Consider the following 24,797-nt stretch of genomic DNA (forward strand, 5'->3'; position numbering starts at 1 on the left):
ATGTTGACTTTCAGAGGAGTATATTTTTGCCCAAAATATTGCGATGCAGGACAGGCTTCCAGAATAAATAATAAGTCCCCCTTTCATTAATAAGGACATGAATGCTTCCTTCCTCCTCATCAGCTAGAAAATAGTACTGGGCTATGACTTCTGAATTTTCTATTGCTTTTCCAGACTGTACCATTGAATAGACCAGATTCAGTGGATAGTTAACTCTTCTCACAAATAAACCAAATAATTGGAAAGGAAAGAAGATAGTAGTTAGCTTCCCGATGGTCTTTTTCTAATAATTATACCCATAAAATCCTGATGTACCACCAATTTTAGATTTAGCACATCACTTTTATAGAAAATGTCATTTTAAGGGCTCTCTTAATAGCCCATGGAATATTCCAGGTACCTGAGAGTACCTCCAGTATTTGAAGGAGTAAATGTTTGTATTTCCCATCATTCTATGTAAATATGTAAAAATATTATAGACAGATGAAATGTCATCCTTAGACGATGGTAGGAAAACAAGGAAACAAAACCAAGCATTTTCCAGGGTAAAAGATAGCCTCTTTGAAAGGTTGGATCCTGTCAACATAGATGAAGAAAAAAGCCTGCTAAGTCTCAGTTTGAATCTTGCTATTTGACTTGGAGACCATCCCAGAGAAAAGATCTTTCTTGGGCCCCACACAAGTAAATGACTTCAGTAACTAGGAATATTTGTTCTTGACAGAAATAAATGTTAACATTCTAATTTTCTACCAGCAGAGGTCGCTGCAGACCTCAATAAACTCAAGTCGCAGGATTTCTGAAAAGAGCAATTTTCCAAAAAAAACATCAGATGTTTGAATAACCCGCTGATAACATTTAAAACATACTTTCTCATTTTCTGGTCCCTTGTTCCAAGGATGTATACTTGATATTCAGAGACAAGTATACCACTCAGCCAAAATCTACAGGTAATTAGTATCAATCAAGTTCCAAGTCCAGAATTCTGGTTTGCGACAAAGATGCTTTTTTTGAAATTAGACTTCTAGCAGGATCCCTTATTCACCTGTACTAGTCAATTTTCAAATCTCTGAAATGTCTGCAAGGTGTGTGGGGGGGAGGGGGATGTAGATAAACCAGTTTGGGTATTGGTTATTAAATTTCCGTCCTGTTTTCATCTTAACTAAGAAGTGGATTCCACACCAAATATTATTTTAAAATAAAGACTTTACAGTCAAATGTTACCAAGGGATTACCATTGCTGAGAAATGACAATAGCTTCTACCTGTCACCCGTGCTACCTTCTCAAATGTCTTTCAGTCCTTCCTCAATGCCCCCAACATCTTAGAAGCTGACTGCTGACCTCTACAGATACTCAAGTGCTCATCTTGTCATCTTTCTTGCAAATTTTAAAAGTACTTACCTTTTTTAGCAGTTGGCTTAGTAATGTTCAACTTGCCAGCTTTTTTAAACAAGCCTCGGATGCCTCCATTTCCTTCTTCACAGTCACTGTCTTTGATAGTAGCTTCTAGAGCCAGCCTCTCCTGTTCTAATTTCTCTAATTCCTCTGATGACAGAAGACAAAAATCACTCACTTAACTCAGCGTGACCAAGTTTCCAGGAACATTCAGAAACTAGTTTAATAATAAAAATGGCATAGATACAATAAAATATTATCATATGATTTTTTCCTGAATGATTATGAAAAAGTAATGCATATCAGTAAATTATATTCAGAGAGTAATAACTAGCCCCCCCCCCCAAATAGCTCTATGTGTTAGGTCACTGGGTTTTTATTTGTAAGGGCAAGGGGGGCTATTTAATGCCATCTTTATTTACGTCCGGCAAAACCCCAAAAAGCCAGATCCACTCAATCTGGCTTTTACTTCCACTTCTGGCCAATACTTCCACTGTATATAAAATCTTATACACTGAAAACCACTGATTTACTGACCTAAACTACTGGTTAGATGCTTTACAAGTGGAAGTGACAAAATTACAGAAGCGTATTGGGTCTATATCAGGCACACAACAATACCTCCTGAATTGACACATAAAACTAGAGAACAAGAATTAAGGAAAGATAACCAAATCTTATAATAAACTCTATGAGCTCTGAATACAAATTGCAGTGAAAAATATCCACCAACCATTCTTTCCGACAAGCAAAATACTTTCTAGAGTGAGTGACCAAAGTGAAAAAAAATAAAAGCTGAGATTTCTGTGTGTCTCTCAGAGTGCAAATTGCTAAAAAGGGTCTCATGACACTTGAGTCTGGAATAAAAGTAAAGCTGTGCAAAATTTCCTGTCCAGGGTTTAGACCCACTATCCAAACTTTGATGTTGTATCTGGCTGCCTTTTATCTTTTTTGGATTCTGATTGTGACGAAAAATTCCTAGCTGCTATGTAATGTGTTGCATCCTTCTCTGACCTCAGCCTGGATTGGATCAGGGTAAACAAAGACTTTAAAAGCAGTCAGATGACAGTGCTAAAGAGTGCTGGGCATCCTTGCTTACAGTTAGCAAGGAAACCCTCTTGTCAGATCCCCTCATCTTCTTGCCTGTTGAGAACAGAGCCTTAGAAAATAAGCAATGTTCTGAGGTAGAGAGTAGAAGACCTAGGTTCAGTGTTATAGAACACTGGTAGGGCTTCTGTAAATGTCAACCCTCGGAGCCCGTTGCCTTATCTATCTGGGAAGTGAAGCTATACAAACTCTAGATTTATCAGTTATGTACTAACTAAATCTGTCAGGACAGTCACATCCCCAGACGGTGCTGTTATTCAGCTACACAGAATTGTCTGGCTCCTTTCCAGGTCTTAGCAATTAATCTTTTGCCAGTGGCATGAGATTTAAGGTCAAATCACCCATGTGATTTCCCCAAAGCTTCAAAGGGTCTCAAGATCAGCAGCTACAGAAAATCTGAGAAATTATACTGATGGTATTAAAGCTCAGACAGGAGGGGCTTACCCCTGACTTTTGAAAGGTGAACATAAGCTGCATTGCATTGGGGAGCATGACCGATCATAGCTCTGCTGCTGGCTTTATGTGACATTAAGCAAGTCATTGACTTTTTCTATGCCTCTGATTTCCTATCTGTGAAATGGAAAACTGTAACCCTTCCCCTTTCCCTGGCATTGCAGAAAGAATAAACAACAGTTCCCCCATAGTGCTTTGCTGCTCCTTAAAGAACAAAGCAACGAGTAACATTCTATAGGCACTGTATTTATGCAACTCCTGGAAATGGGTTTAGTCGTGCAAAGCAAATTGAGTATTCTGAGAAGCCTGGAGTTATTTTAGTAGTTGCTATTTATTAACACTCACAGGTGCCAGGAACTTTGCTGCACGAACAACTCTAAGATAGTTACTATGATTATCCTTATTTTGTCGATGAAGAAATTGAGGCTCAGAAAGGTTATGTAACTTGTCTGATGTCATCCAGCAAGTAACAGTGTTCAAATGTCTGCTTGACTCCAAATCCTGCATGTTTTCCACTTTGAAGAGAACTTTTGCTTTTGTCTTATTAATATTATTTCAGAGTTGTCTTATTAACCCCTAACTTTTCATCATCAGAGGAACTAAATGCTCTCAGGCACATGGTATATTGCCAAGTTAATTCCCCCAAACTATGGCGCCTCAAACATGTCACTGTAAAGGGAGGACCCTAAAATACAAGTACATATGCCAGGCTACCCAGAGCAGTAAGATTGGTAGCACCCCGGTCCCCAGCTATTATCCACATTTTGGGGTGCTGCAGAAAGCAGCTGGGAGGTAACTGCTCTTTGCAGTCGTGTAGAAGGTACATATTTGTGAGTTTCTTTGGGGACAGCTGCAAGGGCCACATTAGGGAGAGGGTTGCTTTGCTTTGCTTTTTGGCTGGGCTCCAGCACACCCTGTGATTAGCCACTCCTCTGGTTCGGACAACGGAGAAAAGAAGATGAATCCTCCTTTGTACCAGGGTCAGCTGGCTGAGTGCGCCTTGCTGGAAGGTGTGTACACAGCCCACCCTGGACAGAGGAAACTGCAAAATGCCAGGCCTGAGAGATAAAACCAGACTTTGCTTGAATGAGTCAGATTTATCAGGTCCCTCAACGACAACAGAGACAGAGGCCAACAGAGTCTATTCTGAAGGCTAACATTGGCTTGCTTGGCCATCTTGGATGTTCAGATCCACACAGTAGTATGACCACTGGCGCAGTGATTTTGCAAATTCCCATTAGAGTTAATTCTTAATTATTCACTTTATAGGTGATCTCAGGCCTCCTTTCGCGCACTCCCTCCTTTTCTCATTTTAGCACGAAGTAGAAGTAATGTTTTGATGCTCTGTTCTGCATTCTCTCTGGTGTAGTGCTTGCCTCTGTTTGCATACGAAATCAAGAGCAGACTTTGTCAAAACATTTCTTTCAGCCGGAGGACTGGCTAGCTGGCCATTAGGCTCAAGGTGGGTGAGCCAAGGTAGTTTGAATGGATTCCAAGAGGCTGACAATAAAAATGTCTCATTTCGTCACTGCTCTCACCACCACCATCACTACATTTGTGATCTTTAGGACTCATAAAACGCTTTCCCCATAGTATCTCATTTGATCCCAACACCAAAACTGGGATGCAGGCAGAGCTAGTAATGCAGGCAGAGCTAGTAATGCAGGCAGAGCTTTTTTAATGTAAAGGAAACTTGGGTTTGGACAGTTCAAGTGAATTGTCCATGGTTCCATAACTGGTGACCCAAGTATTGTCTTCCACTTCCAATTCTACTGTTCATTCCTGTTTACCATCCCTTCTCAGTGATATTCTCTGACTGCCAATACCTGTCTGTGAAAGGAGTACTCAGTCTGCACTTTTTGAAGAAACCACCCGAAATTCCCTAATCAGAGAAATTTACACAATGCTCTACATTTCCATAATACTCTGCTTCAGATTTTATTGCAGTAACTATAACTGTGGGACATGGAATAGAGTTTTAAAATACATCTTTATTTTACCCCCACTAGGCTGCAAACTCCTGGAGAATAGCTTATGTTATATTTCACTACCACCATTTATTGAGAGTTTATTTTGTGACAAGTATAATACCAAACTATATGACAGGATGGGATATCCTATCATATCCTTTAATGCAAAATAACAAATCTGTAATGTAGGTACTATAATTATTCTAATTTGAAAATGTGAGAAGTGAAACATAGAGAGGATAAGTCATTTCATTAAAATCACACAGCCCAAAAATGTCAACCTGGGACTTGAACCCAGGTCTGTCTGATTCCAAAGCCTGTGCTTAGACTTCACATACTCCCTCTCACATTTTCTATTTTGCCCACCCCTCCCTAGTAGTGCCTACCACCATAAGTGCTAAAATAATAGTTTGTCGAAAGAAAAGAACAGGTCATACTGTTAATATAATTCAATACATTTGAAAGTATTATCTCTATAAAGGAAGAAAAACAAGTAAATAGTTGTTGGGAGTGGGGTGTGTAAAGTATGTGTGTACATGGAGGGTGGGTAAGTACAAAAGACAATGTTTGAAAGAAGCAGAGTTAATGCCATATATACAGGTATAAAAAGAGGGGCTTATAGGGCTGATGGTACAAATCAGGCTGGAATGTGACAGAAGGCAGGATGGCAGGATTAATCAGAAGAATGAAGAGGCAAGGAAAGGGGTCCTTTCGCAGGAAAGGACCACCACCTGGGCCTCAGGTGGGAATTTTAATCTTCCGTGTTAGAAAACTCCATAGTCTATCATGATTTACACAGCCACAATACTAGACAGAGAGTAAAACCCTGCCCTTCTCTCTTTCCAAGATTAAGAGAATCTCTGATGTTCTAATGATGGATGAAAAAAGCTTAAACTTTAGGTTCTCTCAGTCGAGTGGGTTTCTAACCAATTCTTCAAACAGCTCTCACAGTAAGAACAAAGAGTGAATCCTGAGCCATATCTTTGTGCAAATGCCAAAGCCACTTCAACAGTAGTTACTCTGTTTTCAAGTGTCTGAGTTTATAAGTTGAACGTATGGTAACAAACTGGAGTGACCATATTTTGAAATTCAATTTAGTTACCAAGATTGCCTCCAATGTTCTGTCCTACTTTGTTTTTTTAAAAAAAGATGTCTTTTAGAAATAGGCAGGAGTCTACACATTACAATTCATTTTGAACCTTAAGGGGAGAAGAGTAGTCAATTATCTGACAACAGAAGGGAGCACAGGGAAATCCCTGAAGAAAGTGCATCCCCTCCCACTTCACAACATCCATTTTCTTCATTAATTACTAAATTATATTTTTTTCCCTCGGTCAATCAACTCAAAGCTATAAATACTCACATGAATCGACATGCCGTAGCCCAGGTAAAGTCAAGTTCAACTGAAGGCAGTTGATCACGTCCTAGTGATCCTGCGGTGGTCACCTTCCAATGAAGTCATTATTTACTACACTGCCATCTATCTTTATTTTGCTCAGCCACTTTATCAGACACAGCAGAATCCCCATGCTCTGAGACGGTCATAAATCGGGCAGTCCTTACACGGAACACTTGACCGCAATATATTACAAATCACATTTCATCACTTTATTCCTACCAGTATAATTTGGACTCTTTGTTGAAGTTGGCCAACTTGTTAAATACCCTTGGGAATCGAGCAATATGAAACACCGGGTTTTTGTGTTGTCAGGCAATACATAAATTTATTAAGAGAAACTGTCAGCCACCAGTACTGGTTGAGTTGCTGCTGTATACAAGTTAGAATGCTGTGCGCATCGATCTTATCTCTATAAAAAGTTATTCTCTTCACAGAAGCCTGCGACACAGTATAGAAATAATTGTCATTAGCTGGTAAATTACCTATAAAGGTGATTTCTATTCACTGCTTTATTAACTACAGTGTATGGGCACTCTGAGTTGCTAATATTTCCTTTAAATTATAATCTGTGATGCCACTGTGGCGCCTGTGTTGGAAAAGCTGTGATGATAATCATTAACATAGTGTAATGCAATCGTTAAGATTTATCAGGCTCTTATTAAGCCCTGTATTACAGTATAATATAATGAAACACAAGCTTATTTCTTCCAATTCAAAATCTAATATGAGGGCTGTGTCATGAATTACATAAACTTCAAACAATGCATGGAAATGTGGCGTGAAGTTAATGTCTATCATTATGCTATTGTTTTGCTGCATGTTCTTCATGTATTTGTGTAACATTGTTTTTTGTTTACCCTAGATAATTGGTACTTATAATTATTTTACTAGCATCCGACTATATTTTCGCCTTCTTGACTAAGAAGCAGAAATATTTCAGACATCAAAGTTGATATAAATCAGATACATCCCTTGGGAAATTAAAAGGGGATGCAGTTCACTGCCAGGATTCTTTCAGAAATACCACAGAATTTGCTTCTGTATTGCTTTATAGAATGAAATTGATGGTACATTTTGGTGGATGGAGCAGTGAGAGGTGGGAGGAATATTTTTGAGCTACAACGTATCTTTCAACTTGAAGAGATCAACATAACATACAAAACAAATACGTAATCTAAATACAAATTGTATTTTGTATTCTCATTGTTTAGATGGAAAAACATTATAGCACAAAAGGCAGGCAAATTAAAGTAGAATATAGAAAGTTAGCAAAAGAACAGGCTTCCTAAAATTAGGTTCTTATAATCATCCTCAATTCATGTCTGTGTTAACATAGACGGGCAGCCCCTATGGGTTTTTAAAGGACTGGGTGGAAATATCCTTGTTCCATTCCATTATCTCAGATTTTACTATTGCTTCTCCTAATGTAAGTCATTGTTCTCTCTAGCTTTCAAAGGTAGAACAGCACTTCAAACAGACATGTTTGAATCTCAGCTCTACCAATTACAAGCCTTGTGAATGCCTCAATTTCATTAAGTGTAAAATGGGGACAATGATACTACTTTCCTCATAGGGTATTTGGGATGATAAATGCTATAATGTATGTGAACGTGAAACACAATACACGGCACATAATAAGTACTCAAAATGTTAGCTATTGTTGCTACTAATACATTAAGTTCTACTAGGAAGGAATATAAATTAATCATGAACACCAAGAGAGAATTCGTATATCCGATCTATAAATGTAAAAAGCCCATAAAAAGAGAAAAGTAGCATAAAAATGGAATACTGAAGGCACCAGAGGTAACCTCTATGCTACAATTTTGCATAGGATGGACTCTATTCTCAATTTTATTTTTTAAAGCTCTTTGTACATAAACATAGAGTCTACATAGCAGATAATGGTTCTCTGTTCTATACAAACACTTGATCTCTAGCTTCTTCTTCTTTCGCCTCCTCCCTTGTAACACACCAAAATGGTTTGCATCAGAAAATTCACCTAATCCACTCCTGTTCCCTTCTGTTATGATGGAGACAATTGTGAAATGGCCAAATAGAATCTGGACCCATCAGGAACCAGCATTCTCAAATCCCTCACGGGCTTTTCCTTTCTGCTGAACCTGCCTAGCAAAACCCTGATACTCTTCCACTTTGGAGACCAAATGCTGCTAGAGAAAAACTGGACAACTAGAGAAGTTGCTCCAACTTCGAAAAGAGAACTGAGACTATTATGCATGATCCTCCTCAATTTGTCACTCCATTCTTACAAAATTATATACCGCAGCATCAATCCTCTCCTCTTATGCTCTAATTTTAGAAGATGAAGCATTTTTCTTCTGTTTCAGGCCAACTCTTCCATCCATGCTCTTTCCTTGATTCTTCCTGTTCCTCCAGGTTTTTGCTCCATGGGTCATCCCCCCCCACTTTTTTTTTTTTCACCTTCATCTTCAATCTGCCCCACTCTCTTGGGCCCTTTTTCTTATTTTAAAAACATGCCTCTGTCTCCCATTCTAAGGTCTATAATTCTCCCTATAGTAAATTTCCTCAATCATATTCTTCTCCTTAGCATCCAAACTTCTCAGAATGTCTGGCCACATCCACACTCTCTGTTTCCTCATGTCATATTCTCTCCTCAGCACGCTGCAATCTGGATTCTGTCAGCACTGCTCTACAGCAATTAGGCTCACTAGGATTATCTGTGCCATGTCAATTATATTTCGTTTATAGTCTGTCTGGAATTTTATGCTGTACTTGACAATGTTGATGATTCTTCTCATTTTAAGCACTCTGCTCCCATGGTTTCCATGCCACCACAGACTCCTGGTTCCTTTACCTTTCAGACAGTTCCTTCCCTGCTCCTTCTTTGGGGTCCCTTTCCCGTGCCTTGGGCCTCTTGAGTACTTCACTCTTTGGACTATATTTTCCAGTGTCATAGTTTCAATTTTCCCCTTAACTATGATGTCTCCTGTATTAGTTTTGTAGGTCTGCCATAACACATACCACAGACTTGATGGCTTAAGCAACAGAAATTTATTTTCTCACAGTTCTGGAGACTAGAAGTCCAAGATCAAGGTGCTGCCAGAGCTGGTTTCATTCTGAGGCCTCTCCCCTTGACTTGTAGACGGCTGTCTTCCTCCTTTCCTCTGTGCTCATCTGTGTCCTAATCTCTTTTTATAAGGGCACGAATCATATTGGACTAGGACCCATCCTAATGATTTCATTTTACCTTACTTGCCTCTTTAAAGACCCTATCTCCAAATACAGTCACACCTGAGACTAGGACTTCAAAATATGAATTTGGGGGCTGTGGTGGTGGGAGGAACAACACAATTTGGCCCATAATATCTCCAATATCTACATCTCCAGCTTGCATTTCTCCTTTAAGACCAGGACTCTAACAGCCTATTGGACATTTCCAGTAGAATTTCCCACAGGAGAGTGTTTAAAACTGAACCAGTCATCTCTTGATTAAACCTACGCTTCCGCTTGTGTTTTGCCATTTCCATTGGTAGAACTACCATTCATTTAGTCAGCCGAGGAATCTTTTTCACTCCTTCCCCTCTCATATTCTACACATCCAGCCACCCCCAAATGCTGCTCTTTATACCTCCAAAGTACTTCTGGCCTTTTTTTCTCTATCCCTAGCTCTAGTTCAGGCTGTCACTTTCTCTAATTTTGATGATTATAAAAACCTTTTGGGTTTGTCTTTCTGTTTTCTTTCTAGTCCCCATGAATCCACGCCCAGGTAACAGAGCATGAGATCTAAGACCTAAGATATAAGATCTAAATTTGACCACATTACTCCCTCACTCAAATCTCTTCAATGGTTCTTCATTGGTTAAAGAATATGTTCCACATTTTTAAATGTGGCAAATGAGGGCTTTTAAAATCAGGTATTATATCAGCAGCCTCATATTTTACTATTATCTGCTTCATACTTTTCACTTCAATTGAACTGTGAGGTTCAATTGAACTTCAGTCAGTTGAACTGCTCAGGTCAATTGAAAATAAATCCTGTATAAGTGGACCCCCTACCCTCCATAGGGAAAAAGCAGGGTCACTAATCTGAATTAGTGTTTTTGTCTCCGACCTAGATTAGTGATTCATGGCACGATACATTCAGGCTCATTTCCATGTTAGTTGTAAACTAGATCATAGACTCTTAAAAACAAAATACATGGTTTTCTGAGGAAGGAATTAATCTTCATTTTCTGAAACATCTTGCAGAAATTAATTCAGCAGGTTAATTTACCGAAGGTGTTTATTTTCAGTGATGCTGGCTTTGTGGTTTTGTGATAAGAAGAATAATTGATGACTACCCTGGGTTGTTCTACTTTTCTGGTTAGCAGGACACAGGCCACCTCCCTTAGCAATGGGGGAAACACTGGGCAGTGTACAAACCCAGGGCCAGCACAATAACACCAGTGCCGTTGTTAGGGGGTTGTGTCTGTGCTGTGCACTGATTACTCTGGCCCCCACACTTGGAACTCCATGCCAGGCATGGGGTAGGGGCTCAATAAACATTTGTTGGTTGAATAAAGAAAGTACATACCTTGCACCTGAAGAACTTGAGAAATGTCAAACCCTTGGCTGATTCTGACGATGACCACACCAATCTCGAAATCAAATGCATCACTGAAAGTGGAAGCAAAGTGGTTAGTGATTTAAACGACTGCTTTAATCCCCAAGTTTTGCATAACTATTAAACTTGCGTCTAGGATTTTAATGCAATTAAACTAAGAAAATTCACGTTAGAATACAACTAAAAGCTGATGCCTTTCTCTTAGTTTGTTCTCTGTTTATGCCTTTTAAAAATGTTTTCTGGGGAAAGGTAACTGAGATAACTAACTCATTTACTCTGGAACCAATTTATTTAAACAATACTATCAACTAGAATTTTGATTAAGAGCGTGTTACATACTTAAGAAATTTATTATTTTCTAATGTAAATGAAACAATCTCTGAAATACTTAGAACAGAGAGTTTTTAAGCTGCAAAGACCCTTTGAAATCATCAGCCAAACCTCTTACCCATTGAGGGGGAATCCTACAACATTGCTGTCATCAAATTCCCAGGTGAAAATGTCTCCAGTTCCTCTCAGGAACTTTTCCCACTGACTTTGGACAGACCACCTGAAGCAAGGCTTTTTCATGGCAACCCTATGCTATTGAAGTTGGCTGTTGTGTCTTCCGTACACCCAACCGAAAGGAATTAGATTATCTAGAAGGAAAAGAAAAGCTCTCTTTCTTCTATGACTGTTCTTGTAGAATATTTTTTTCTCTACTTCTAAATGTGGCACAAGCCAATTAGTATTTTGAGTTCATTTAAAATTTTCTCCTTGGGTGTTCCTTTGTTCAATCTTCTATGGATCTAAAGCCCAGGACCCTCTCCTTTGAGTCACCTCCTCTAGAAACAATGCAGTTTGTGCTTATCTCACCGCTTTTTGTTCCCAAAAGTGAAGATGAAATTTCTTTCCCCTCATGTGCCTATATGCAAACAAGTTTTTTCAATAGCCAGAGTAAACCTGAATTTTCAAATAATGATATAAAAATTTCAGTATAATATGAATATCCATTCAAAATTCAAAGCATAAGTGATCTTCACTTAACAAAATAGATTCATTCTAGCAAAAGTTGCCACAAAATAAATTTCCAATATATCTTGTTTCTAATTGTCCTTGATTATAAAAACTAAACAGTGTGTTCCCCAAAAACTATTTGGACTTTGTGTTAGGCAGAATAATTTGGGGCCCCCAAAGACTTCCACATTTTAATCCCTGGGACCAGTGAATAAATTACTTCACGTGACCAAAGGGACTTTACAGATGTGATTAGGTTAAGGACCTTGAGATGGGAAAATTATCTTGGATTATCCAGATGGGCCCAATGTAATCATCAGGGTCCTTAAAAGTGAAGTTGGGAGGCAGGAGAAGAGATCTGAGTAATATGATGTGAGAAGGACTTGACCCATCAAGGGCTTTGAAGATGAAGGAAGGGGGGGGGGGAGCATCAGCGGGGCCAGCCTCTAGAACCTGGGGAAGCAAGGCCTGGAATTCTCTCCTAGAGTCTCCAGGAGGTAATATAGCCCAGTCCACACCTTGGTTTTACTCCAGTGAGTTAGTGTCAGACTTTTAACCCACACTACTATAAGCTAATAAATTTGTGTTGTTTTAAGCCACTAAGTTTGAGGTAATTCGTTAACACAGCCAACAAAAACTACAAAGATTCTAATTAAAATTAAACCATACTTAAAAATATTACAGATATTTAAAATCTTTTATACAAATAAAACTAGTAAAATACTATACTATTATAACAATATCCTTATGATAACAATAATACTGTGCTTTATTTTAAGTCATAAAACAAAACAAAAATGTTAAAAAGGAAAATACAATACAATATGGTTGCCTGATTGTCTTTTTTCTATATTGACCCCATTGCTATGGCAGTAAAATCATTTAACTTTACCAAGTCAGCTAAGTTTATACTAGTACAAATTTGAGCCACCTTAACCCTGAATTTTATTACTAAAAAGACCGATTATTAATTTGGTATAAAAGCCAGAATTCTCCTCTACGTTTTATTACTAGGTTTGATTATTTTGGTCCCTTTGAATTTCTAGAATGTTTGGGATGGTGGGGAGGTTGGAAGATGCTCCCAGGTAATTTTATATTAAATAATGGATTCCATGACTGAAGATTTACATATTCCTTCCTATTTGTTCCAACCCTTTTTGTTCCAAAAGTGAAGATGAAATTTCTTTCCCCTTCACCCCTTTTTCTCAAAGGTAAAGATGAAATTTTACTGAAGAATCTGGATAACAGAGAGCAGATCTAATCCATTTCCAAGAACATCTGGTCAGCAGCTGACTGATTCGAAACATATCAAAATGCCGTTTGCTGAGCCTGGCAAAATTCTGACCTTGATCACCTGGTTTAGCCTTCACCTACTGAATTTAGAGCACCAGCAGGAGCCAGATGGCAGCAGGTGGCATCCAGGCTTTGTATATTTGGGGAATACAATTCAGGAGAATGCATTTAATGCATAGGGTTCCCATGTTAGGAAGACTAAGTGAATTTTTGTTTGGTCAGTAATGCATGTAATTTCAAAAGATGAAAAGTATTTTCTTATGCTTCTTTTCAGCAGAACTAATATTAGAATGCTTTGTTGTGTTGCCTAAATCTTCCCCCAAATAATGATAAATTGGTGCACATTCTAGCAGAGGCCAGAGGACATAGCTGAGCGTAAAAAGCACTGAGTATGTTTGTTTTGATGGGTGAGGATTGCTTTCCTGTATATTAGACTTTTAAATGCAGTCAGACCTCTCAAGGCATGTTCTCCATCTACCCTGTGGTATGAAATCAGAGCAAAGCCAGACCATGAACTAAGGAAGTCTTCCATTTTGAGAGCAATTGACACAAAAGATGTCTGTTGGGCATAGCTAACATTGCTCCCCTTGAGATGAATCTGGTTAAGTATTTTCAAGCCTGGAAGAAAGGCTCAATTTTCTAGCATGGTCACTGAGAACACCCTGTGCTTCTCAGTAAGTGCAGAATTTGTCTTCTCTTAGGCAAAAGAAGGAGCCAAGCCAGGTAACACTTTGTGCTTCTAGAGGCAGTATAATATGTGGTCAGGACTTTGAAGTTTGAATTGAGGTAGTACTGGGTTGGAATTCCAGTTCTTTCACTTACTCAACTCTGTCATTTTCTGCATGTTACTTAATTTTTAATGTCTGTGTGTCTAGTTGTAAAATGAGAACAATAGCAGTACTTACTTCCAAGTCTTCTGGTGAGAATTAAATGGGATAACTCATGTTAAGGATGTTAGCCTGGTATCTGCACATCCGGTAACGACTATCATTATTACCTTTATCCCAAGATTCTTTCAATATTAAGGTATCAGACTTCACGTACCATTTAAAACTCACATTCTGTGCAGAAACCATCACTGCTACATGGCTGAGGCAACCGGTATATGGGACCCTCATATTCACCATGGGAAATCTGAGGCTTTGGGGTAGTGACTACGTTACATTGGCTCAGAAGACAATGACTAAATTGGGCACACCAGCCAATCCAAGATTCCAGTTGTTTTGAAAGAAAAGTTCCTTCCTTAACTAGTTGTCCTTTGCTTTTAATCTTATAAATAGGTTCTAAGTTTCTAACTCTTAATACCGTATTTCCTTGGGATAAGACCTAGCTGGACAATCAGCTCTAATGCGTCTTTTGGAGCAAAAATTAATATAAGACCCGGTCTTATTTTATTGTAATGTAAGACCGGGTATGATATGATATGATATGATATGATATGATATGATATGATATGATATGATATGATATGATACCGGGTCTAATCTAATCCAATCCAATCCAATCCAATCTAATCTAATCTAATCTAATCTAATCTAATCTAATCTAATCTAATCTAATACCGGGTCTCATATTCATTTTTACTCCAAAAAAACGCATTAGAGCTGATTGTCCGGCTAGGTCTTATTTTCGGGGAAACACAGTATTTACCTTTTTCTTTGACTCCGAATTTCCCCCACCCTGCTTCCTTTGACATTATGACTCCCTCAAGTTCTATTATTGGCAGTGTTTTTTCACTTTGGTAAAGAATTCAGAGTACCAGGGGAATGTCCTCTTCTCAGGTAATTTAATCTGGTATAATGGTGTCAATTATGTACTGCCCTGGTTAGTGCTTTATAAACAAGAACACATCTTGAAAGCCATCACTTACTGTATGATTCCCACATAGTTTTCAATCTCTGTCAAGGGAGCTTTTCTCCAGTTTTTCTTATATCCAATCACCAGAGTGTTTGGTTTCATTCTTCCTAAGCCCGAGGCCTACACAGAAGAGATAAACACATCAGCAATCCTTACCATACCAGGAAACTACCACTGCAAAGGAAAAATAATGTCCAAAAGAGCACTGAAGTAATGTTCTGATGACTCTGAAGATTAGATGACATTTCAGTGCATGTCCTTTGTGTCCATATCCAAGCATAAAATAGAAAGATTAATTTTAAATCATCTCAGCCCTAAATGGATTTTAGATGACAGAAATGTAGCTTTTCTAAATTAGCAGTCATTTGCATTTCTTCTGACATACTCATTAAAATGGTTCAATAATTTAAAATCAAGGGAGGGTCGGCTTAACTGTTGGCATGCGTATTGTAACTTAGTTGTTTAAAGCTCATTTCCACCTGTTATAGCCATAATGTCATTAGCTATAAAATCCATGTTTGGAAAATTCTTATATACAAGGATCACTGAAACTTCTGCTTATATTATTTGCGGAAGAGTAACTGAACTATGTTTCCAGAATTTAATTCTCTTATATGACAGTATCATTAATAGCCATCTTCCATATCAGAAGTTTCATACCCCTATTAGATGACAGGATATGGCTTCCAGTTAATTAAATTTAATCCAGCAATATTATAGAGCACCTATTAATTGCAAAGTACTATGTTAGGTGCTGTGGCACAGTGGTGAGGCATAATCTTTGGCCTTAAAGAGCTTAGAATACGGTGGAGGAAACAAGATGCACATAAGCAATTGTAACTCAAGGGCAAATGCAGTAGGAACTCATCTGCAGAGCATAAAGGAAGAAACCTTGTATTCCAGTTAAGGATTCATGAATGGCTTCATGGGAGAGGTGGCATTTGTCCTGGATCTTGCAGGTTGGTTAGATCTTGCCAGTAAAGATAAGGAGAGCAGTGGGAGGGAAAGAAGGACATTCTGGGTCATGGGAATTGTGAAACAAATGACCAGAGCAGGATATTTTAGAGGGGACAGTAGACATTGATGGAGGGTTCCTGAAATAAATTTTGCCTCCATCACATTTGGTATATTGCTCTTAGAAATGTACAGGTAACAGAATAGCTCACTTGGCCCTTGGCAGATGCATGGCAATATGGATGTAGTCTTTTCCATGACTACAGTTTGGGGATGTGGTCCTTCATACCATAATTTCTTAGATGCAAAGAAGACTTTATCTAAAATGGTGTAATTGTCAGTGCTTCTCTTTAATACCACTCTGTCCTGCCCTTTGTCATGACCCCTCTGCATTTCACTTTTCCTTGAAGAAACTTGTTTGAACAAGCTTTGTGAGTTGTCATTTTCTTTTTTATTATAGTTCCTTCTGGATTAATACATGAATTGTTTTCTATATCTCCTTGTTCTTATTCTATGTCTATCCTCCCATTCCTAGTTGAAATTTTTATTATTTTTCCAATCTTCTGTGATAATTTTACATTAAATGTGTAACCTCCCAACATATTTAACCAAAGAGCCACTGAAAAGTAACTCACTATGGAAAGAAATATCAGCATCTTGCAATGACATCTATTTCCATGGTTTAGCAAATAATAACAGACGAAAGAGGCTCACTGGGGGTAATAGGTCTTTCAGAAATGATTTCTCTGTGTGTGCAGCTACTTTGCAAGTGTTCTCCAGTGACCTTAGAGACAGGAATGTGTCAAATACTCTTAATCTCCAAAATATTACAATTTAATCAATATTTTTTTTCTTTTCCTGCCTGCACAAGCATCAGAATTGCTTGGATACAGTCCTGAATTTTGACAACTCTGAAAGCTACGTGCATCATTTGGTATATGTAGAATCAGGGCTATTCAACCATATTAAAGGCAAAATGGTTAGAAAGCCAAACTCTACAATTTCTGAGGGGCTCTTGGATTGTTTAAGGGAAACTCTGGCACTCTGAATTATGAAACTCAGAACTAGGGAAAGCGTACTTACTATGGAAGGGGAGGCAAAAGGAAAGAGTAAGTGAGGAAAGATGGGAGAACTGTGGGCTTTAGTGTGGAACCACAGAGATTATTACAATTTATTCAACATTCTGGAAATAATTTAGGAGGATAGGGAGATTTTCCACCCAGATCATCATCACCATGCATTTATTTAGTCTAGCAGCTGCCCTCACACCATTTGTGAAAGAAAAAAGGAAAAGAATGCCTGACTTGAGCATTGCTACATGCAGTGTGAGATGCAGAAATAGTTTGAAGTTTTAATAGGATCCTGAATGTCATCAAGTATCAGAACAAATTTGCATTTCAATAAATATGGGACAGAATGTATGCTGTTGGCCAAAGGAAACCTTGGTTTGCATTTCCAGTGTATCAGTCATAGTTCATTGGAACAGAACCTCTCTTCTTTGGTTTTGCTGTGCCTATCCCCAGGAATTCAAAAGGAATTCCTTAATTTTCTTAGATTTCTTACAGTCCACCTTGAATCTTGATAAAATGCAATGTGTAGGTCTGGAATGGAGCTCAAGATTACTGTTCTCCAATAAAATCCTGCTCCCCTTCACCCCCCAACCGCCCCCCCAAAAAAAAAAAAGATTCTGCCTTTCTAACAATGCCCTGGTGACATAGATGCAGTGCTGGTTCTCAGACTGCACTTGGATTGGAAAGCGTTTTGAATGTATGAAAAAGATACCAGACTTTGCAGTCAGGCAGAACTGGTTTCACATCTACACGTGACCACTCTGGAGGTAATTGATAATCTGTGAGCTGTGGTATGTTATTCTGAAAACAGAGATAACAATTTCTGTCCTGCAAGGTTGTTATAAGTAGTAGTCATGATAAAGTGCCTAATGTGATGTCTGGAATATAGTAGTTGCTTATCCAAAGTTGATTTTTATTATCTTAACTGAGTGCTCACAATCTCACTGAAACTTGGACCCAATTGCACCACTGCGTTTGTTCGATAGCAGAGCTGAAAGAGGACTGAACTGGGAACCTGAAGGTTGGGTTTAGGTCTGGCTCTGGCACTGCCTAGCTGATACCGGGTTATGCATTCGTCCTCTCTTGGTGTGGATCATACATTTCTAAGAATAAGGAAATTGTCTAGGTCCTCACTGCCCAGGGTGATTGCCGTTAACCACATGTTGCCAATGGAGCATTTGAATGTGCCTGATGCACATTGAAATGTGCTGAAAATGTAAAGCACATACTGAATTTTGAAGCTTTAGTATGAAAAAAGTAAAACATCTCATTAATAATTTTATATTAATTGCATGTTGAAATAATCTAGAAATATTAAATAAAATATATTATTAAAATTAACTGTACCTTTTTTTACTTTTTTAATTGGCTACTAGAAAATTTTACATTACATTTGTGGCATGTATTAAATTGCTATTACACAACACTAGATGATTTCCGGGATCACTTCCCTTTCAATACGCTATTTAAATTGGATCAGATTATTTATGTACTGATTTTTACCATAGTGTTTTCTGGAACATGATAATGTTTCAGAAAGTTTGGATGACTTTTGTGGCATGTATTGGGAGTTGGTTGTCTTCCCTGAGTTTTCTTAAGAGGTTCTTTTTTTTTTTTTTTTTTTAAAGAGATTTTATTGGGGAAGGGGAACAGGACTTTATTGGGGAACAGTGTGTACTTCCAGGATTTTTTCCAAGTCAAGTTGTTGCCCTTTCAATCTTAGTTGTGGAGGGCGCAGCTCAGCTCCAAGTCCAGTTGCCATTGTTAGTTGCAGGGGGCACAGCCCACCATCCCTTGTGGGACTTGAGGAGTTGAACCGTCAGCCTTGTGGTTGAGAGCCCACTGGCCCATGTGGGAATCGAACCGGCAGCCTTCGGGCATTAGGAGCATGGAGCTCTAACCGCCTGAGCCACCGGGCCGGGCCCCTTAAGAGCTTCTTTGAATTCAAAGAAAGCTTTAGGTTTTGTTAAAATAGTTTATATATTTTCAGAAAGAAAAAAAAGAAATGGAAATAGTAAAGGCGAAATTTTCTTAAATGGGATCTACATGAGGGACCTGGTCAAAACTATTCCTTTTTCTCCTTTACAATAAGAGGAGAAGACAGGACAATAAAGGTTTAAAGAATATTAAAGAGAAAAAACCATTAATCAAAATAAATCTACATTTCAGTACACATATATGAAATGACTAGAAGAATACCAATAAAACATTATTGGTATATTAAAGTTAAAAAAACAAGAACCTTCAGTGAAGATGGAGAAAGTAAAGATTTAAAGAGGGCAGTTATTAAACCAGAAGACCTAGCCTAAAGAAAGATAAGTCACTATGGGTCAAATTTTGCTCAGGGTTCTAGACTGTCAGTGCATTTTGAACTACTAGTCCTTCTTGGCCATTCTAGAGTCCATGGACAGCAAAAGGAAGATGGCATATTTTATTCAAGTAAGCTCAGTGGTAACAACAACCATGAAATAGAAGAAAAACCAACAGCTAGGAATTGGACCATCAATATATTGAGTTGTGCCGCAATGACTGTGAACCCCTGGGGAAACTGGCATTTATTTAAATAAATACAGTGTAACATATGTCTATTTGTAATACAAAAATCTAGATTAAACATTAATTGTGACAGAAAGATTTGTTTTAATGCCTAAATTTGCCATATTGAGAAATCATAAAAGTATTTCACACAGAATCTCTCTTGTCTAAAAAAAGATTATAATATCCTTTTTAGCACACTTATTAATGTGAGGCAAGGCTGCAATACAAATGAAGTAAGGAAAAACCAAACTAACAAAGAGGGAAGACATACTAGAAAATAATTATTCAACATTCAAATATGTCATAGTCACAAAAATGAATTTTACCACCCAATTAAAATATTATAGAGATTAGTTCAGTTTGGATCCAAAATAAGAGTACATAAATTAATCCAGGATTTGAATGAAGACGCTCTAAAAATATTGAATATATTACAACTTTGTCATTGATTGAGAAAGGGGTAAAGGAATTATAATTATTTAGTCTGGAGAAGAAGTTGATGTGACACTACTTCAAATAAATGAACATTATGAAAAAAAATTTGCAAAGGCATTCCAATGTCATTAGGATTAAACAGAGGAATTTGGGCCAAATGCAGTGTTCTTTCCAATTTCTATTTCTCAAAACATTGAGAGTCCTATTACTCTGTTTTAGATTTCATTGCTGCTCTGGTGGGAACTGTGGAAAAGAGAATTTTTCCCTTTCTGATTTGTCCATATTTCATCTCACCATGCATCCTAGAGCCCACTGCTAGGTCACTTCATTCTTCCTGTATTTGGTCATGTCACTACTTTGTTAACATCATGACAGAGACTGACTAGTTAAAGGAGAATAGATACATCTGAAAAAGAGTGTATTTCTTCTCAGTGGATGTGAAAGTTGAGATTAAGAAAAAGCTGAAGATAGAAATGAGAATTTTAGTTTCCCCTGGGTTATCTATGTTTCAGCTGCCCTCCATCATGCCATAGAGTCAGGAGTTGGTTGTCTTCCCTGAATTTTCTTAAGAGTTTCTTTGAATTCAAAAAAAGCTTTAGGTTTTGTTAAAATAGTGTATATATTTTCAGAAAAAAAAAGAAATGGAAATATTAAAGGTGAAATTTTCTTAAATGGGATCTACATGAAGGACCTGGTCAAAAACTATTCCTTTTTCTCCTTTACAATGAGAAGAGAGGACAGGACAATAAAAGTTTAAAGAATATTAAAGAGAAAAAAACATTAAACAAAATAAATCTGCATCTTGGTACACATACATGAAATGACTAGAAGAATACCAATAAAACACAGATAACATTTCCTTTGGAGAGAGAGAGCTATGGGACTGAGTGGTTATAAAGAGGATGTTAGGTTGATCTGTAACGGTTTATCTCATTTAAAAAGTGAATGGAAGCATCTATGAGAAAAAAAGTTAAGAGTTATTTATTAGGAGAAGTGGAATATAAAGTCTCTTGGGATATAAGTATGTCACTGATTTATTATATGGTAATTCAAAAGGGGAAAATATATATTATTTTAAGTTACCAAGCTGGATTTCTTGAAAAGGATTCCGAAATTTGTCTTGATAAAGGGTCCCTCATTCGACATCGTTAGGCTGAGTAGGAAAAAGGCAAAAGAGTGGAAGAGGTTCTGATGGCTGCATGTAAGATTTAGCCAGATAGTTGGAAGACTATAATGTGGGTGATGGTGTAATAACAACTCTTAGTTTCAATTCCAGCAGCTTTGAGGGTTATGATGTCCAGTCCTTTAAAAAACCTCTGTTGCAGGAAATGGCAGTTGTAGCCACATGCTTTCCATTTAGCCACCAGTATCAAAATGTCAGGGAGCTCTGAATCTTGCTTCTTCCTTGTAGTGTAACAGCACTTGAAGCTAGCATGTCAAATGATTGACGGCCACCAGAGGGACAGAGCGTAGAGCCTGCTGTCCTGTGACTAGCTGGGTGGGAGTACATACTTCACTGTTGCATCACGAGTAAGCCATCAGATACCAAATCCAACACCCAGTGTCTGGACCTGGTTTCTTTAAAAGAGAGTGCTTTAGGCTTCCATTGAAGGGGATATAGTTTTGAAATCAAAATGGCAACTATGATATACCAAAATAATGTTAATAACAATATCAATAATAACAGCTAAAATTGAGCATTTACTATTTGACAGACACTGAGCTGAGCACTAAAATTTATCTTACAGAATTCTCACAACAACTCTGTCATATAGGTGTTATTATTATTAATATTCCCATTTTATACCTGATAAAATTGAGGCATAGAAAGACTAAATTATGTGCCTAAGGGATTCTCAGCTAACAGATAGCAAAACAGAGATTCAGATCTTGACTATGTGTCTCAAATGCCCATGAGCACCAACTTCCTAGAATTAAAAATTAAGTTGTCATCCCTTAACACTACCATTACTATTTAACTTTTCCACAAGGTTGGCCTAAATACCAAGCACTGTGCTTTTGGGAAAAAATTTTCTAATGGTATGTTGACTTTCCCCACATTCCCTTCCATCTGTTTCTTTGCAAAGATGATTGACGACTGAACATGGAGTTGAAAAATGCTGACAGCATCTGCAGCCCCAGGAGCTCACAGTAAGTAACTAACTGGAAAGTCATTAACTGATGCACTATTTTCTGTCCCTAAGAGAACTCAGTACCTGGGAGTAAGACTCTTGGTCCTTACTCAGAGAATCACGCACAGTGATGTAGAATGTGGTCCAATATACATATCAAACAGGGCTGCTGGAGGCCCAGTCTCAGGTACCTACTTCACATGAAATGATATTCCAGAATCATACTCTTTTATTATAGTTAAAGCTGCAAAGGGTTAATTAAAAGCAATATCTTTTGCCTCTGTAAAAAGACCTTTTCTCCCTTGCCAATATATGACTGTTTATACTCCTAGTTCATTTGTCCTGTCCTAAAGGTATTTTATTGCCTGCTAAAGTAAGTTTTCCCTAAATTGCTGGAGGAGAAAAACACCCCAAACTGCTTATTCCATCAAAACCTACTCCTGTATTATATTGGCTGAAATGAAATCCACTAATCCAGGGCACCAAAGTTGATAATATGAGAAAAAGAGCGCTTGATGAGATTTTTAAAAATCCTCTGGAGTCACATTTGGTCATTACTTAACCTGTCAATCTTACGTAGTCAGTAGAATTCCCTTCACCCCCTACTGGATAATTGCATTGAGTTATATTGTTTCAGTTACTATCATATAACTAAGCACTGAGAGGAAAGAGAATATGACCAATTGACTTTATATAGCATTTAGGGTATTGCCAAGAGTAAAAAGATGCTTAAGTGCTGGTCATGATGATGTGTGGTAAATTACCCCCTGCATCATGGCACAGCTGACTGGCCCCAGGATTCCACAGCTTCCTGATGGCCCTACTCTCTGGCAGGTATCGGACATTTAGGTAGTGCTACCTGATGCTTATAGCACAACCTGGATACAAGTCTGCCAAGACTTTCTCCTCATGATGTAACACAGAGCACAGTAAGGTGGCCTGGACTGACATCTTGGCTTTGTCACTTTCTTATCATGTGACCCTGTGTAATGTGACCCTTAAGTTTCCTGAATCTCACTTTTTCAGTCAGTAAAATGAGAACATGGCTTCTTTCCTTTCTGCCTCACTAGGCTATTATGTAGATCAAATAAAAACTGTAGGAAAATGCTTTGAAAAATAGGTAACTACTATAAAAAGACTTTGAAATAGCTGAGGATTTTGAGTGGTGTGCCTGTGTGTGTGTGTGTGTGTGTGTGTGTGTGTGAGAGAGGGGGGGGGGATACAAACAGAGGTAGACTGGTTTGGAGAACTTAGACTTATTATTTTCTTATCATTTTAATGTTTTCTCCTCATTTTAGATATTGGTGATTTTGGTGATTAGTCAGTCAATAATTCTGGTTAAAATTTTAGCATGTACTTTGATCCCTCCTGGGAAAACCCACCAATAAGTTATCATCAGTCTACCATGTACTTCCTGAACAAAAAAGAACTCATTCAGCTCGGAATGTGTATCTAAGACATGAAAAACTTGGTTTCATTCCCTAGATTATCTATAGTGTCATCAAGTTTATCCAAATATTCAATCTAAATTCTATGTGCTGTCATTTAAGGCCATTTGGTCTGATTCTTTCCTCATCAGTTAATTTATATAATAGCGCTCTCTGGCTCATTTCATCCTTTTATATGTCTGGGGACACTTATCGTGTCAAATACCTTCGTTTTATTTATTTATTTCTGAGCCAGTTCTCTTTTTCTTGACTCAATGGCCATCATTTGGAAAGATTTATCACTTTTAGTTTGTCTCCTGTGAAATCGGAAAGTCATTTTATCCACTCATATAAATTCAGGATCACGGGCCCTTGCTAGTTCTTGCTATATGAATCAGGGAAAAGGGTTCTTGTCCAAACTGTCTTGCCATTCTCCTATCACCACATGTACCTTTTCGGCTCACCTAAAACAACACAAGGTGAGCAGGGAGAAAAAAGCATTTTCCTGGATGAAGTGGCTCTTACCACAAAGACTTCACAGCAGATGCAAAGGCCACTGTTCTTGGTAAAGGCATGACTTATGTCCAGGAGAGCAGGTCTTGTCATGGGTCCCCCTGTTAAGACAATGCACTGGGGCCTGAAAGTAGAGAAAAGAAGATGTGAGAACTATTGCAAGAAGCCTATGAGCTCAAAACTACCCCAATGGAAATGGCAGGTACAAAAGGCTTGGCAAAATGGGACATTCTCTACCCTAAATATGTCTTAGGTTTCTCACTGGAAGTCTTGAATCATCTTGCCTGTCCATCTTGCTCTTTTTGTATTTTTGGTTTAGACAGTGATAGCCAAAATGTCAAGTAAGGAAAAGATGATTTTGAATTTTCTCCTGTTTAACTCCCCCCAACCCCCCCTCACCCCCGGACACTATCCTGTCCCAAATCCCAAATCCCAAAACAGCCTGTTGTTCTCCAACCAGTATTTTCAGGCTATTTTCCTTCATCCTCCTTGCAAAGGTTATGTTTTGAGGTTCCATTCAAAATAATATATAACTAATGCAGAGCTTAAAGTGTTACTTCTTCTAAGAGAATGCAGTAAGCCAAAAAGCCTTAAACTGAATGGACACAGCACCAAAGATTAAGGTTTGTGGGGGTTTGGGGGACATCGCTCCAAAATCACATGACTTAGATCACC

The 24,797-nt window shown here is 38.1% G+C and overlaps 1 protein-coding gene across 1 annotated transcript in view; it reads right to left on the reverse strand.

The window, feature by feature from the left end:
* Positions 1–24,797, reverse strand: part of SLC12A1 (solute carrier family 12 member 1) — an 81,912-nt gene that overhangs the window by 13,008 nt on the left and 44,107 nt on the right. Inside the window, exons 17-21 of the mRNA XM_074329185.1 lie at positions 24,061–24,246; positions 21,134–21,203; positions 15,067–15,173; positions 10,878–10,960; positions 1,400–1,543 (exon numbers count right to left, since the gene is read on the reverse strand). Of these exons, the coding sequence (XP_074185286.1) occupies positions 1,400–1,543; positions 10,878–10,960; positions 15,067–15,173; positions 21,134–21,203; positions 24,061–24,246 (590 nt within the window). The remainder of the gene's footprint in view (positions 1–1,399; positions 1,544–10,877; positions 10,961–15,066; positions 15,174–21,133; positions 21,204–24,060; positions 24,247–24,797) is intronic.

This window comes from Rhinolophus sinicus, linkage group LG03 (genome assembly GCF_036562045.2).
Source record: "Rhinolophus sinicus isolate RSC01 linkage group LG03, ASM3656204v1, whole genome shotgun sequence".
NCBI lineage: Eukaryota > Metazoa > Chordata > Mammalia > Chiroptera > Rhinolophidae > Rhinolophus > Rhinolophus sinicus.